The 18,293-nt window shown below is 39.2% G+C and overlaps 1 protein-coding gene across 2 annotated transcripts in view; it reads right to left on the bottom strand.

Moving 5' to 3' along the window:
* Nucleotides 1–18,293, bottom strand: part of PLCXD3 (phosphatidylinositol specific phospholipase C X domain containing 3) — a 434,729-nt gene that overhangs the window by 43,442 nt on the left and 372,994 nt on the right. For both annotated transcript variants that reach the window (XM_082454536.1, XM_082454535.1), the window contains one exon: nt 14,659–15,367. In XM_082454536.1, the coding sequence (XP_082310662.1) occupies nt 14,659–15,367 (709 nt within the window). The remainder of the gene's footprint in view (nt 1–14,658; nt 15,368–18,293) is intronic.

Here is an 18,293-nt window from a genome sequence, read left to right as displayed (position 1 = left end):
AGTTGATACCATCTATCTAACAAGTAAAGAAACTGAGCTTCAGGAGAAGTGATTATCACAAGACCTTTTGTATGGGTGGGTGGCTGCCCGAGGCCAGTGGTTTTCAACCAGGGGGAGGGGGGGATTTTTTTTTTCTCACATACACCCCTGAAGGGTGAATATTTGGCAATGTCTGGAGACGTTTTTGACTGTCATGACTGGGGGGAGGGGAGGAAGTGCTACTGGCATCCAGCAGATGAGGCCAGTGATGATGCCAAGCATGCTACAGTGTACAGAACAGCCCCCCACCACAAAGACTTACCCTCTCCAAAATGTCAGTTCTGCTGAGGCTGAGAAAAACCCTGCTCTAGGCTGAGAATTCTGACTCCCAGGCTCTTTGGTAGCCTTCACTAGTATCAGTGTTAATATCCCCACGTCCCTGTGTTTTCATAAGTGAAAGGATGCACATGAATTCTTCTTTGGTGATGAAAGAGTAAATTTGTTCCATGCTATTTTGCCACTTGAACATTTCCCTCTGCCTTAGGCTCCTTTACCAAAGAGTACTAAATTGTCACAGAGGTTGCCTGGAGATGTATTTGGCATCCTAAAACTCTAATTGGCAGGAAAATTAAAGCAACTTAAAATGTGTGTGCTCTTTAGAGAGATGTGCTATTCCCACCCTATATTATTAGCTCTCAGAGACAGCTGGAGCAAGAACAGCTGAGACTTCCTGCTCTGCTGTTTCGTCAAGTTGCTATAAAATTGTCCCCTCTCACTGCAAAACTGAGAAGAGAGGAAAAAAACAGGGCAAAGGCCAACCACACGTGTCAAAAGTTTGCTTCTCAACTGTCTTTCAGGTGTCCCAAAGGTGGCTCCCCTGTTGTTAATTCAATAAGTGAAGGAATGTACTTGGTTTGGTATGTAACTTTGAAAATAAAGCATATATCTTGGCATATACATTGTATAGGACAGAATGTCAAGCCTAAAAGCATTTTTTTCCACCTCAGGTTTGTAAATTAAAACATGTAACATGTAGTTACCAAACTTTCTCAGAGGATTTGCTGAATTTTGTGGTCAAAAGAGAACACTTTCACATCATGCTTTTGCTTTCCCCCTCTCTCTCATAAACAGTTGTCACTAACACCAGTGAGGACACAAAGTGTTGAATGTCTGTGGCTGGGTCTTTCAAACTCCATGAAACTCTCACTCGGCCTAATCTGAACCTTATTGTCTGGAAATAGTCCCCAAACCAAGCATAATTTTCCACCTTAGAAAGGATGCTTTTTACTATTTTCAATGGTCAATGATTGGACAACCACAAAAGTAGATCACATTTAAGGAGAGAAAATAGACGTGCTCTTGATATTTGAGCAAAACATTACAATCGTTCGAGGAAAGGTAAAGGGCAGGAAAGGTCAGGGTATTATTGTCCTGAGATATTAGAGAAGTCACTTTTGTCATCTTTCCTTTCCTTGAGCCCCTCCAGCATATGAAATCTACAGGTCAAAATGTTAGTATGCAGCTGCACTCTGTCTTATACCATTCTGGAATTGTGTCTCATGTAAATCTCACATGCCAAGGAGATTGCCCTGCAAACCAAGGGCAAAGATCATGAGGCAAAATTTTATGACTCTACACCATGCCTCTCTTGTCCCCATGCCCAGCGCACTGCAGGGTCTTATTATGTTGTTGTCGAGGAACTGGCTGACTCAATAAATGGATGGATTCTTATGCTGGGACCCTGGGAAAAAAAGCTTTGGTTCATTTTGAAAAAGAGAAATTAAAATTCTTTAAAGACATATAATAAATAACATTCTAGTCACCAACTGGTGATATTACTTTCTTTCCCCTCTCCACCTCACCATATCTAAGTTCTGTCTGAATTTTTAACAAGGATTAGAGAAGGAAAAGCCCCTCAAATATCACAGAGATAAGTCATGCACTGTTGGGGAAGAAAAAAAGTTTTCCCAAGTACAACCACCAAAGAAACCCCTCAAGAAAAACACTAAAGAAGAAATGAGGTCTAGAGCAAGCTTAAAGAATGTAAATGCTCATTCCAGGACAATCATGAAACTAGGTGAGAAAGTTCCATGTTGGGTATTCGAGCATTTTTTCCTCTACCCTCAATTGGAAGATAAGGAAACACTGGATGTAAAAGTCTTCCTTCCTGAGATGTCATACATATATACAATGGAATACTACTCAGCCATAAAAAAAGAACGCAATAATGCCATTTGCAGCAACATGGATAGAACTAGAGATTATCATACTAAGTGAAGTAAGTCACAAAGAAAAAGACAAATACCATATCACTTATATGTGGAATCTAAAATATGACACAAATGAACATATCTATAAAACAGAAACAGACTCACAGACATAGAGAACAGACTTGTGGTTGCCGAGGGGGAGAGGGCTGGAGGAGGTGTGGATAGGGAGTTTGGGATTAGCAGGTGCAAGCTATTATATATAGAATGGATAAACAACAAGGTCCTACTGAATAGCACAGGGGACTTTATTCAATATCCTCTGATAAACCATAATGGAAAAGAATATTTAAAAAAAGAATGTATATATACGTATAACTGAATCACTTTTCTGTACAGCAGAAATTAACACAACATTGTAAATCAACTATACTTCAATAAAAAAAAAAACTCTTCCTTCCTGCATGAGCAGGAGTAAAGCAATGTACTCTCACAGGTGTTGAGAGAAGACTAGATTTCTACTTATTTTAATTACTTCTCTCACGCTTTTCAACACACACACACACACACACACACACACACACACATTTTAAGCCTAAAACTGCCTACCTCATGCTAGTTGGAGCAGAAAATGGTGGCTCACTGAAACAGCCTTTGTATGTGCAGACCATGGCATGGAAACATCAAAATGTCCCTGCCCATGGTTCACAGCTTTAAGGAGCCTTTCTTTATGATACAAGAGTCATTGGACATATCCGGTTTGGAGGCTGCCTGGACACATGGGAGAAGTGCAAACACACAGTGGCAATGAGTTGTGTGTGCCTGAAAGGTGTGAAATTCTCCTATGTCTCGTAGAAGCATGTAGGTATGCACATGGCAGCCTGCTCTGCTTGTGAATGGCAGTAAGAGTCAAGTTCATTAGATAACCCCCTTAACTGCTAACCAATACATTGAAAACTGAGGTGGGAATGCAACTAATTTTCCTGGCTATTTTCTAGCAACAGATCCATCATGACTTCCCTGAATCCACATATGGTCTCTGTTAACAGATTTAACTTAGACTGAACCTTGCACTCAACCAAGTTTCCCTACAATCTATTCATGACAAGCTACTTATTACAAGTATTTTTTTGGAGAAACAGGCAATATAAATTAACCCTTTCAAAATGAATCTAAAAAAATCTGAAAGATGTACTTTCATGAATAACTTTTTATAACATTATGGTGTTATTTATTTTCATGACTGGTTCATTTTTTTTTTAAACCTCTTTATTGAAGTATAATTGCTTTACAATGGTGTGTTAGTTTCTGCTTTATAACAAAGTGAATCAGTTATACATATGTTCCCATATCTCTTCCCTCTTGCATCTCCCTCCCTCCCACCCTCCCCATCCCACTCCTCTAGGTGGTCACAAAGCACCGAGCTGATCTCCCTGTGCTATGCGGCTGCTTCCCACTAGCTATCTATTTTACATTTGGTAGTGTATATATGTCCATGACACTCTCTCACCCTGTAACATCTCACCCCTCCCCCTCCCCATATCCTCAAGTCCATTCTCTAGTAGGTCTGTGTCTTTATTCCCATCTTGCCACTAGGTTCTTCATGGCCTTTTTTTTTTTTTTTCCTTAGATTCCATATATATGTGTTAGCATACTGTATTTTTCTCTTTCTGACTTACTTCACTCTGTATGACAGACTCTAACTCCATCCACCTCATTCAAATCAAAACTACAATGAGATATCATCTCACACCGGTCAGAATGGCCATCATCAAAAAATCTAGAAACAGTAAATGCTGGAGAGGGTGTGGAGGAAAGGGAACACTCTTGCACTGTTGGTGGGAATGTAAATTGATACAGCCACTATGGAGAACAGTATGGAGGTTCCTTAAAAAACTACAAATAGAACTACCATACGACCCAGCAATCCCACTACTGGGCATATACCCTGAGAAAACCATAGTTCAAAAAGAGTCATGTACCAAAATGTTCATTGCAGCTCTATTTACAATAGCCAGGACATGGAAGCAACCTAAGTGTCCATGACTGGTGCATTTTTGAACCTGAGCTAAATCATATAGGCAACAGCTTTTCTGTTTAGTATTCTAGATAAGCAGCAGCTACATGGTGAATTCGCTCAGTTTTACATCGGCCAAATCTCACATACATTTCCAAAGGGCAGCCTGTGCTTTTAGCATTCACTAATGAAATCACACGTTACAATCTCACTGCCACATACCGCTCCTTCAAGACAGGATGTCACAGCTCCAGAAACAACTTGTAAGCTTCTTCTCTTTTAATAGCTGAGGCCACAGGGAAATAAGTGATCAGGGGGTAGGAGGAAGGAATATTTTAAAGCCAAAATTCAAACTGTACTTGTGATTTCTGAAAAAAAAAAGTCAATTATGACAAGCAAGTATCTAACTATTCTTGTCAAATTACTTTTAGTACTTTGAAATACGTTAATTCGCAATAGGCTACAATCCCAGACATACAGAGCAAGAGCCAGAAGATTTGTGCTTCATATAATAAAGCCAGATATTAGTGTCTTCAGTTGATACATGCAGTATTTTCTTCTGAAGTCCTCCAAGGCCAGATATTCTGAGAAAATTTCATATACCCAGCTTTTTTTAAATTGTTGTTATTACATTGAAAAGATTATGAAAGAAAACATTTTATCAACTGAATGTGATACGTTAGAAGTTGAAATGTCATTGCGTAGAGTGGTGTTAGAAAGTTATTTGAGATTTATGCAACAATTTTGTTAGGTGGGGCACACTTTTGACAGAGAAATGTTGGCTTATATCACCTCACTTAAATAAGCACTTATACTTATTGGAATCACCCTTGGTAATTAATAGATCAGTCACCCAAAGCTGTGTCTTGCAAGTACACCCAGCACAAACAAGTTTTCAGGGACACTCATTCAAACAAGACCAAGAAAAATACGTCTCCTGCTGCCAAAAAGGGCAAGAAAAAAAATTGGTTGAAAATATGATAGCTGGCCATCTCACCTTTTGCTCCTTTCTGCCTGGAATGAATTGTAAAACCTTGGGAAGGAAGTTGGAATGTTCACCAATATTAAAGAGTCAGCAATTCCCTTTACAAAATGCTTTGTTTTCACATTTTTCTCCCTGTCTCAACTCCTTTGGTCTCCACCACCCAGGATTCCTGATACTTGTCAATCAATTCCAACCTTGCCCAATGAGATGGGCAGAAACTTAAGATCACAGAGAAAGCTGATTGTCTATATGACTCAATCTGAAGAGTTTGCATTTTAGTAGATAAGCCCTGGGCTAGGTTTTCACCAACTCTTTGATTTGCCTCATTGTCAACATGATCTGGGCTTCTGCATAGATACAGCCTCAATTGTTTTAATGAGAAAAAGAACAACAAAGAAAAAGAACATGTAAAGCCTAATTCACATCAGAAATTTTCAAACCAAATGGAAATAAGTGCACTAAAAAGGGGTGAATGAAAAGAAATTTAAAAGGAAGTCCTGATATCTGGAAGCTGGCCGGACTCTCACAACTAAACCAAGTTCTTCTCCTGTTGGACATAATCTCCCAGAATACCAACCTCAGACAAGATTACTTGAGATCATGAGAAAGTGAGATAAAAATGGATATTTTGTAATTTTGTCTGAGCACAGAAACCATATCACCTGCAAAATACAAAACACTGACCTCTCTAGACTAAAATGAACAACTTTGATTTCTTTGCCAGTTAGTTTATCATCGCTCTAGTCCTATAGATAAGACATATTGAGATACCCAATTATAGACTTGCCCTGACAGCATCCAATCTAAAGAGGACCTCTGCTTCCTTTAAACCTTCCCCCAAGTCACCAGCCTAAACCTTGATTCTATAAGAAGTCCTTTCTACCCTCTCTCACTGGGATATCTCGTGGTTCCCATTGTGTGTGTCCTCCCGAAGGCCTCCTCTCACAGCCTCAGAATGTGGTCTGGGCTGTCCAGATCTAGTCCATTTTACTTCTTGAATCAGAAAACTCTTACTTGTTCATCTACTTGACAGTTCATGTCACAGTTCTTTTCAACCCAAACAAACCCCTCATTCCCTAAGTTGCTGGCTGAAGTCCCCACACTATTGTGTCATGACCTGGTTGACTAAATATCCCTGCTGCCTAGACACTTCATCTTTATTCCCTCTACCCCCATCGCCAGCTACGTACTAGGTTAGTTCCTCTTCAGATATTAAACTCCAGCAATTCCATATAAGAAAACTGAGATCCAGAGAGATTTACTAAAGTGAGTAAACCTCTATCCTAAACCATGCTCCCATGCTTTTTAGAAAAGTATATGTATTCTCTCTCTCTCTCACACACACACACACACACACACACACACACACACACTCACCAGGCACTGAATGGGAATCTGACCTCTCAATAGCTTGGCAATTCTCTCTAGTCTTTGACTCTCTTGCTACAGATAATTAAAGGTACCTATCTGCATCTGCCTGTACTTTAATCTTACAACATCAGCAGAATGAAGGAGAGCAAGAGCTTTTATGTGCATGTCTGCTTCAAAAATTCTTAGGTCTACAGTTGTTAAGAGAGAGTTACAAGACAACCCTCCCTCCTTCCATACCCCAGCATGACCCAGGCTAAAATCACTCTTCTGTCACACAGCCTCAGGGTTGGAAGCTGTTACAGAATCTTTTTTTTTTTACTGCTTAAAATCAGGGCTGGGGAGGCCATTGGGTTGCAAAGAGCTGTGATGTTAATTGGTGCTGAAATGTTTATTGGTTTTGGTGGAAGACACTGAGTCTGGAAGTTACTAAGCCTTCTTCCATGGGGTGTGCTTTAGAGCCCAGGGGAACAAAGAATCCCTCCCAGGCACCTTTCCCTGTGCTTCTGAAGCACAGTAATCCAAGGATCGAGCTATGTGACATGGGAGAGAAAATACATGGGAGAGAATAGCAGAGAGGACCATTATTTGGAAATCGATGATGGGCAGCTCTACCTTAGTGATAGGACAAGCAAATTTGAACTTAAATCTGGCAGGGCCTGTGGGTAGAGGAGTCATGGTTTAGATTTAAGGAAGAACTATCTGAACCTGGGGTGGGGAGTGGACTGATAAATGTTGGGGTTGACCCTCTTTCCAGATTTTTTAAAACGAACTTCATCTGTTGGTGGGGGCGATTCAGGTACAGCTTGTTGGCAGACAAGGGCAGGGCTACTCAAAGTGAGGCTCACCTGGGGTGCATTAGAAATGAAACTCTGTGAGCATCGATTCATGAATCATAGCCTCTGAGGGTGGCATAAGCACTTCCCAGTTCGCCAAGCCCTGAGCTAGGGAAAAGAATGCTTTCTGGAGCTTCCTTCTGATTTTCAAGTGAGACTCCTTGTTCTAGTGGTTCAAAAGACCTAGATTCTTTTTTTTTAATTGAAGTATAGTTGATTTACAATATTGTGTTAGCTTCAGGTGTACAGGAAAGGGATTCAGTTATATATATACACTGTTTTCAGATTATTTTCCATTATAGGTTATTATAAGATATTGAATATAGTTCCCTGTGCTATACAGTAAATCCTTGTTGCTTATCTGTTTTATATATAGTAGTTTGTATCCATTAATCCCATACTCCCAATTTATCCCTCTTTCCCTCCATTTCTCCTTTGGTAACCATAAGTTTGTTTTCCATGTCTGTGAGTCTGTTTTGTATATAGATTCATTTGTATTACTTTTTAGATTCCACATGTAAGTAATGTCATACAATATTTGTCTTTCTCTGTCGGACTTTCTTCAGTTAGTATGATAATCTCTAGGTCCATCCATGTTGCTGCAAATGGCAATATCAATATTTCATTCTTTTTTATGGTTGAGTAATATTCCAGTGTGTGTGTGTGTGTGTGTGTGTGTGTGTGTGTGTGTGTGTGTGTATCATAGTGTATCATATCTTCCTAAATCAATCGTCTGTTGATGAGCACTTGGGTGTTTCCATGTCTTGGCTATTGTAAATAGTGCTACTATGAACATGTATGTATCTTTTCCAATTAGAGTTTTTGCAAAAGACCTAGATTCTGATTTGATACCAGCACTGGCTCACACCACCACCTGAACAAATTATTTAGCCTTTTTGACCTTTGATTTTCTAAATTGCAAATTGGGAATAACATCTGTTGAACAAATGAGGCCTCTAATAAATATATGTTGAAAAAAGTGAATCTTACAATGAAAGCATCTTGTAAACAATGATTATTCTAATGCTGGTTTTCCATAATGTCCTTGATATTCTTTCTCCTTAGCTGCCCAAAGAAGCAGCTTTCCCTCTTACTGAATAGAATGATAGCAGACCAGCTCTACTAATGCGCTGACCTATTTGGGGGCGTAGTCTAGGGGGCGGAGCCGGAAAGCTGTCCGTCATGAAGACTGATGTCACCTGTAGCAGTCTTTGAACCATTCTGAGTCTCACTCCCTCAGTGTGGTGTTTCTTGGCTCCCCAAAGCTGCTAGGATGACTGGTGCTGCAGGGGAACAACTTCCCAGAGCCCAGCCCCACACCAGCTCGGTCAGTGCACTGACAGGGTAAATCGGCAGCACAAGTGTTGTTTGGGGAGTTGCTGTGAGCTGGGATGTGTCCCCATTGAAAGGAAGAAATAGTCTATTGTGCTTGTGAAGCAGAAAGAGATAGGACCCAGGGAAGTCTGCCCTGAACAAAATCTGTGGTCCATCCCCAGGCCCAACTTCTGACCACTCTAGTCAAGTTTCCAGGGCACCATGTTATGCGGTGCACAGCGCAGTCTGACAGCTGGTTCGCCCTCCCACGTGGTTCCCTGCAGCCTGATGTTCCCTGGCCCCCCTGATCTTCCTGTCCATTTTCTGTCCTCATCCTTCCCTGAAGTATGGAGGGCAGAATTCTGCCTGCAAGCCAGGAGACCTGATTATGATTCCGCCTTTGTTGCCAGTTAGCTCTGTGACCTTGGGCGACATGTTAGCAGTCCTCTGGCCTCAGTTTCCTTACTAAATGGAAAACAGTGACATAGGCAATAGGCACAAGGCAAGGAGGATTGAGTCAGGTCACCTCTAAGTTCCCTTCCTTTTTATTATTCAACAGCAGTGCTTCCCTAGGGGAACCCTGCCAGCGTGCTATCTTGAGGCAAAGCCATACACTTCAGATCTGCTCTTTCATAGCCTTCCCCACCCCACCTCCAGTATACTTTACCTTCCCAAGGCCTAGACCTGACTTTGCCCTCCAAGATGACAAATAATGCATTATATGCACCCACTGCTAAGAAAGGTGAATTTCACTTAATTTGCAGGAGTGAGCATGGGACTTGGAGTCAGACCCAAATAACAATCCTGTCTTTGCTAAACTGATCTGGGACTTTTGAGCAAGGTACTAGACATTTCTCAGGCTCCATTTTCCATCTCTAATGGATGTAATGCCTACTTTGCAAGGCTGCAGGGAGGATTAAATGGATACAATTCATGTAAAGCACTTAGCACAGTGCCTGGCACAGAAAGTGGGCTCAACAAATGTAGTTGCCTCCCTTTCCCCAGTTGGATAAAAGTGGTGCTTATTAAAAACCAACCACATTCTTCTTCCTTACCCTCAAGGCAATGACTATGATCATGAAAATAAATGGGCAGGGCAGTTAGCATAGTATTAAACAGATAGAGAGCACTTAATAAATCATCATTACTATTACCATTATCATCATCATCATGATATAAATTGACTTGTATAAACATTTTCTAAATTAATTCGGCATCAATTTACTTACAAAGATGCACTGCTCCTTAAATATTCTGACAGGTGGTCTAGCTGAATTTTTTTAAACTAAAAACACCCATAATTTAATAAATTTCCGCAAATTAGGGAAGGACTTGACTCAAGTTACACACCTTCTTTTTAAGAACGTGTGAATTCCGTGGGGGTGAGGTGCAAAAGCTGGTGTTTGAAAAATAAATTAAGAATAGGTCTTTAAGAAATTAAAATCTGTGTCTTTTGGCATTGCTAAAATATAGAGAACGCATCTGCAGTATTTGGAACCGGTGGCCAGATTGAAAGTCACGGTACCTAAATCCAGGCTGGATTTAGTTCCCTGAAAGCCACCCACATCTTCAAACACTGTTTTCTAAATTCATGTGCTCAGAGTTTTGTTAACCCAAATATAGACATAATGAAAAATTATAGAGAAACTAGTGAAATCCAGGATTGTAGGATTTTAGAACTGGAAAGGATCTTGGAGATAATTGAATTCAAACTCCAAATTTTGCAAATGAAAATACACTAAAGACCCAGAGAAGTCTTAACATTGCCTAGTGACTTCTCCTTGGGTGGCAAAGGACTTTCTCAGTGAACAGCTTTGGTACAACAGCAAAAGGAAAGTGACAGTTAAAGTCTTTTTTGTGGGCTTTATCACTTGGTGAGAAGAGAAAAGAAATATATTTTGAGGGAGTCAAGTGTTTTTTCACTGCCTGTATCAGGAATAATAAGTTACCTTTGCAAGGCATTATCCAAGGATTGACAATGACCTTTCCCTATAGGCCTCACCCAGAAAGCTGAAATATGTCCAAACCAAACCAAACGAAACCTCTGGATTTCACACTAACACCATACACAGAATACAGGTTTTGTAATTGGTTTAAAGAGGCTTTCTAGTACTGAGACAAACTCCATTGAGAATGCTTACAGCACAAGTATCATGGCCAGGTTCAGATATATTTGCAAGTCATTTGCATAATCCTAGAGAGAAAATAGTTGACTCTACCTATAGGGTCTTCATTTCTACTTTTTAAATTATTTTCCCACTCTCTCTTTTCACTGGTAAAACTCTACTATTCCAGATATATAAGCCAGAGGCAAGTGAAAGGTTCTGAATTAGAGTAGATGGCTGAGGACATTTTGTCAAAATTAATTCCATGGGCTGTTAATAAGTGTTATCTGAAAAAAAAAATCAAGTGCTTGGAAAACATTGTATTAGTTAAAATTAAATAGGATTCTTCACTTACATACTTGTTAGTGCCTTTCATATGCTACTGTGCATTGTGAATCTTTTGGGAGAGTTGTGTAGATATATATTATCATTTTCAACACTCTCCTAAATTATCTGATCTTTATTCTACAAATCCTACTTTGGTAATGCTGTACTAAAGCATAAGTAAACAAAAAGCAGTTCAACCTATAACTTGCAAAGTCCTATTGCATGAAATTCCATAAGAGAGAAAAATGAAAGTCATTTATTCCTTGAGTAGATTTTCCTTCTTGACTTCCCAAAGGCTATTCCCTACACAGGTATGGAGTCAGGATATGGTTCTTGGCCAAATGCAAAGTAGGCAAATTGTACAGAAAAGTGTTTTCCTAAGCATAGAACTGTACAACAGAAGGTAAAGCTGGAAGACTCCTTTCATGCCCAATATGTAAATGTTAGAAGTAAAACTTTTTAAATTAAAGGTGTAGCAAGAATGAACAGAATTAGAGTCAGCCATTCCCCAGGCCCCTCCTGTCCCCTCTCCACCTCTACTGGGGCTTCCTCAAAATCTGGAGGCTCTATGGGGTAGGTCTGAAAACAACACATTCTCATGTGTATATAACTCCCTCATTTTTTAAGTATGTAAGGTAAGTTGTTATTTATGAGAACAATTAATTTTTATAGAAAGTGGTTCTATTAAAGAAAAAGTCTTCTTGTTCTGATGAATACGTTGATGGGAGTAACTGAATGTAGGCTTAGAGCCAGGGAGAGAGGTGAATAGTTTGGTGCAATAATCTAGAGGAGAGTGTAGTGTCTCCACCGTAATATGGGTTTGGGGGAAGAAAACAGATGAGAAAAGGACAGGAAGGGGGTAGAGGAGAGGATTCAGTCAGAGGACTAGAGTCTAGGGTGAAAAGTGGTACAGATGTCATCAGAAGATATTCCAGGTCAGGAGATTTATAATTCCAGATGAGTCTAAAATTCAACTTTAAGTTATCTACATTATTATGATTATAAAACCTCCCTTTTATGCTCAGATCTTCAGTAAAGTCTAAATAAACCACTATATAGAAATTGAGCAAGAAGCAAGTTTCATGTCTCAGGTTACAGAGGGTGGGACATGGATAGGCCACATGGAACAATCAATCCATAAAATTATGTAATCCAGAAGCAACAAGGGCTCGTTCCATAAGAATGTAAGAAATCTAGACATCAGCAGAAATCTTAGGGAAGGCTTTACACTTGCATAGAGTGTACAGTGAGGATCCCCAGTAAGGGTTGGGGATCTTACTTGAATTGAAAGGACAGGGAGATCCCAGCAAATACCTGAATAACAGAAGGAAGTTATAATTTTGCATGGAGGAATACTTCCTCTTCAAGGACCTGTGGCTTTCATTGCCAAAAAATGCAGTATCCCCCAAACGAGTTAACCTATATTCCTAATGATCAACTGGATCTACTTGGATGCCTTTCTAGCACTTTAAATTTAGCATAATCCTGATTGTATCTTCCCCAGTCCTCCCCAAGTCCCTGTATCTTTGTTTCTTGCTTCTGTGAATGCATCCATCACTCATTCTACTTCTCAAGAAGAAACTTTATTCTCCCCTCTTTTCTTTCATTCACACCACATAGCTAAATAGTCATCCAACTTTTGCTGTCGCATACTGTCCCCTTCTATATTTTCTCACTTCCTCAGTTTAGCTTGCATATCCTTGCTAAAACAGTTCCAAGCACCTCTTAACTGCTTACCTTCTCCACTCCATCTACCCTCCATGCTTCACCAATTATCTACCCAAAATGCAGATCTGGTCAAGTCACTCCACCACTAAATATCATTTTCTAGCTCCCCATTGCTCATAGGATGTTCCCTGTAGCCTGGCTTTTAGCCACCCTCAGTGCCAGCTCCTAAGCTCTGGCCAGTGCCGGCTACAACCCCAGAGCCCTCCTCCACCTCACCTGTGATGGCGACATTTTTTTCTCTTTTATATGTTATGATTTATTATATTTAATATGGTAAAATTTAGGTTCATTATAATTTAATCTCTCATCACTTTAGGTTGTACCATTCATTAACTATATCCTCTAGACTGTGCAAGAATGCTTTTAGCCCTCTTGCAAATGTGCTCCTGCCCCACTACAAATTTCATCTGCCATTCACCACCATATAGCATCTTCACCTCTAAAGGCCACCCACGGCATTTTCACATCTGAATCTTTTCTCCTCATTTTCTTGTCTTTCCCTACAAGACCTTGTGCAAAACATTCATTCTCTGCCTCTTTACCATAATTCAAAATATCAATTAAAGTTAAAAATAAAAGGTGTGATAGGAATTGTGTTTGTTCTCCAGTGTTTGCCTTGTTTAATACTTTAACTCAAAAGAATAAATAACATGTACAATGCTACATGTTGTATCAGGGGAATGAGTTACAAAGATCTTTGGTGATTGTTAATTACACCTCACAGGTGACCACTACCCTACATGTATGTCTGGGCTTGACCAATGGAATGCCTACTCTCTGGAGATTGATTCTTGCTAACAATGTAGTGTAAAGGCATAGAATACAGCTTGAGAAAAATGGTGCTTGAGTCTTTGTTTCATCATTCATTGTCCAAGTGGCTTTAGGCAAAAGATTTCACTTCTCTGAACTTTAACTTTTATCTGTTATACAGTATCTAATTCCCAGGATTGTTATGCAGATCAAATGGAATCCAGTATGTGAAAATACTCTGAAAACAGTAGACAAAGGGCTTTGTAATCTATAAAATGCTATGCAAATGTGAAAAGGAGTGCTATGAAAAGATAACTGGACATGGGGTCAAAATGCATGGTGCAGGAATTCCCTGGCAGTCCAGTGATTAGGACTCCATCTGTGCTTCCACTGCAGGGGGCCCAGGTTCGACCCCTGGTTGGGGAACTAAGATCCCGCAAGCTGCATGGTGTGGTAAAAACAAAACAATAACAAAAACAAACAAATAAACAAACAAAAACCATGGTGCTGTGGGATGACCTGTGTCCTACAAAATGACATATTGAAGTCCTAATCCCCAGTACCTGTAAGTGTGACCTTATTTGGAAATAGGGCATTTGCAGATGTATTTAAATTAAGATGAGATCACTAGTGTGGGCCCTAATCCAGTATGACTAGTGTCCTTATAAGACGAGAAGACAGAGAAACAGGGAAGAATGCCATGTAAAGGTGGGTGCAGAGACTGGAGTGATGCATCTGTAAGCTAAGAACCACAATGGATGCCAACCATCATCAGAAATTAACACAGAGGCATGGAAAAGATTCTCCCTCAAAGCACTCAGAAGGAGCCAGTCCTGCTGACACCTTGATTTCAGACTTCTAGCCTCTGGAACTGAGGGATGGTCCATTTCTTTTGTTGTAAGCTACCCAGCGTGTGATACTTTGTTGTGGCAGCCCTAGGAAACTAACTCACATGGGTGTGAATTAGCTCCATCACTTATTAACTATTTGAATTTGGGTTTAATTACTTAAAAATTTCCCCTGATAACTTAAGGACACTTACCTTTCGGTGATCGTTTCTCTGAGACCACTGGCCACCCCTTTGACCACGGTGCTAGCTTTGGGGGTCAGCACCACCTGAGATATAAAAAATGATCCCTTCTTCCTTCTCTCAGTGATAGACGCCTGAAGAAACTGGATCAGTTTTTCTGGGTCTGTGGTGTTGGCCCAGGGTGCTGGCATCATCTGCCCAGGCCAGAGAAAAGGTACTTCCAGAGCCACTGGACTGTGGTAGAAGACCAGCACTTGGTAGTCCTTCTCCCACAGGTACTTTAGACTCACTTCCTGGGCAAAAATCGCTGGGCACATTTTATTTCCATAGATGTCTTTCAGCATTTGGACGAGTTTTTCATGGTGATACTTCTGCATCCCATAAAAGTGGTTGAAGTCCAAGAATACTACCTCCTTATGGTGATCTGTGAGGAATGCATTGATCTCCTCAAGGCCTTCATTGACTTTGGCACTGAACAAACCATGAGCAAAGTAGAGTTCATTGTCGGGGTCTCTGGGCTTGGTGGAAATTCGAAGATCAAAATAACGGATCCCAGCTCCTAGCTGACCAGTAAAGTTCATGGTTTGAGTGGCTAGCCACTTCCGCATCAGCTTTTTGGCCACAGTTCCAAACACAGAGACAAAATTCTGGACAGTTTCTGGCTGTTCAGGCCCCACTGGAGAGGCTTCGTCAATGTAGAAGCTGAAGGAATCATGAGATCCTAGAAGAATAGCAAGGCACAATGTGGTTACATTTCAGTCCTTTGTCCTTCCCACCTTCTTTCCCTCTTGCCATGTCCATATCTCTCCCTCAAATGAGCCAAAGGAAATACGAAGGAATATTTACCTAGTACATTCGAATGTCTTAGAAGGGTCTTTTTTTATAACCCAGTATAGTACACGGAGGACTTCAACTGACCAAATGGTTTGTAAAATAATAAGAAAAAAATCCCAACTAATCAATTTTTTAAAATTCAAAAGATCATCTTCTACTTCTGTAAACCAAGAATTTAATATATTCATTAGGATTGGTTTTCCATATAGGTGGCATAAGTGACCATTCATAAAGTAGAATTTATAGGAACTCACAAGGTCCCAAATACTTTGTCTACAATCTTGCCCTTTCCCTCTATCTTGGGTTGATTGTAAGCGTAGAGGGCTTGTTTCAATGAATAAAGAAGACCTTTTCACAGGTAGATGACCAGTGTTACTTCCTGCACTTTGGAAAGCACAAGAGGTCACGGGAATAAAGGAGGGGAGAAATAAGGCAAGAGGACAGTACAATTGCTGATATTTTAACATCATTCTTGACCCTGCATTTGGGCAATTGTGAATGTAGATGAAGTCAGGTACTTTTTGCATATTGAATAAACAATTATTTTTTTCTTGCAAGTTAACACAACTGACAGTATTTAAAAATTAACTAGTAGACTATTTTCTTCACAGATATTTCCTCTCTACAGTGAATGCTCTCTTTGGAGTTGCTTCCAAATTTAGAAGAATTTCTTCCTAGGGAGAACCTATTTAATTATTTATTTTTGGCAGTTACAAATATCAAACCTCCAGAAATGTAGCAATGAACATGTGTATGATTTGCCTGTAAGTACAGAGTGCCATTTAAAATATCATTGGACCCAATAAAGGAAAATTATTTCATTTTAATTTTAGAGACACAGACGTATGGACACCGAGGGGGGAAAGTGGCGGGGGGTGGTGGTTTTGTGATGAATTGGGAGATTGGGATTGACATATATACACTCATATGTATAAAATGGATAACTAATAAGAACCTGCTGTATAAAAAATAAATAAAATAAAATTCAAAAATTAAAAGAAATATTCAGAAACATTACAGAGAATCTTCACCTAAAAGTTCTTTTAAATAATTTTTAAAGGTAAATGTAAGATTACCAGATCAAAATAAAGTTCTTTTGACTTTGAAAAAAAAAAAAAAGCCTCCTTTACGTCTTGGTAAAATTAAATTAATATATTCTGGATTTTTCACACATTAGAAAAGGCAGACATCATTATTCCCCGTCTGTTACTCAGGCTTCCTTACACCTTGTTGCTCACTCCTGATTTACATCCATTGAGGTACAGCTTTTTCTAGATTTTTCACTCTTCCAACTCAAGATGTGTACTTGTGCACGTGTGCTCACACACACACACATACACACCTGTAAGTTTATTATCATCACCTCAGGGCCTTTAACTGTGAAGCTATTTGAAGCAAATTTTTTTAGTGATGCAATATTTATCTTTGTCTATATTCCATATCTATGTCAATCTATATCTCTGTGCCTATATGTATATCTATTTATCTATGTCTAGCAGTAAACAGCCTACAGTAATCACAAGAGTATGGATTTTAGACACCATGGTGGGTTGTTAGAAAAAATAGTTTGAAAAATACTTTGATACCTTGCAAATCATAACCTTTTAAGACTTGGAACAGATAATTCCTCAGAATTATTGGAATTTTTCAAACAATGAAAGGTAACCCCAAAACATAGAAATGCCACATTTAATTTCATCCAGAACTATCTGATCTATTTATCTTTAGTAGATGGTATGGGAAGAAAATGTCAGCACTTTCTGGATAAGGAAAACTGTCAGTTTGGATCTGGCATTGGCAAATTTTAATAGAGATTTAAATTGCTGCATGTTGATTTATTAGTTGCTGTTCAGTGAATGGCTAATATAAATGAAGAAACTAAACTGTACTATGGTTTAATATACAGCAAGATTATGTTTTAAGAAAGAAATAAAAAAGTGAGCTTAAGAAGTGTTATAATGAAATGATCTAGGATTGGATTAAAATAAGTATAAATAAATAAATAAACCCTCAAAATAAGGGTTAATTTGTAAAATTTTAAATTAATTTACAGGCACGTGAAGAAAAGGTGGATGAAAGTAATTAGTTACTTCTGTAATCTAATAGAAGACATAATTGGAAGCACGCAGAAAGGGAATTAAATATGACTAGATTTCTTCTTTCACAAATGAGTTGCTCCTTGTTTTTGACACGTTACTAGAAATATTAATTTGTTATTAAGGCCAAAATAAGGTAATATTAAAAATAAAAATTAAAAACAGATAACAGGCAGAAGGAGAAACCACTGATACCCCCACCAATATTTGTTCTAAGCTAGATGACTCTGATGTGCAGAATTATTCACCAGATGCAAATATTATTTGAAGAGGAGAATTAAATTATCAATCAACAAAAAACACTATCTATGCATTTTGGGAGAAGATACATAATCTAACATTGGCCAAGAAAGAATATTTTCAAGACTTTTAATTTCATTTGGAATAGTAGTTCCTCCCCAATTTCAAAATTTCCTCTAAACCATGAAGCTTTCTATTTGTTTGAACTTAAAACAAAAATACAGCAATACTACTTTATGACTTTCAATAACAGAGAAAGCCTCTGGCCCAGCCCTGTGTCTTTAAAATCAGGGAGCCTGCCCATGAGCAAAACAGTGCTAAACACTATTTCTTTGTTCTAAATCCACAACCTGTGTGCCTTATCTGGTCTAATATTTTGCTTCTACACTGGTTCAGTATTCCTGTCCTCTCGTCCTCTTGTCCTCTTATTCTTCTTTTATCTACCGCCCAAACTCGTACCTTGGACATGATACTTAA

The sequence above is a fragment of the Balaenoptera physalus genome (assembly GCF_965194825.1).
Source record: "Balaenoptera physalus genome assembly, chromosome: 3".
Taxonomy (NCBI): domain Eukaryota; kingdom Metazoa; phylum Chordata; class Mammalia; order Artiodactyla; family Balaenopteridae; genus Balaenoptera; species Balaenoptera physalus.
Note: the sequence above shows the minus strand (reverse complement) of the source record. Positions and strands in the feature narration are given on the sequence as shown.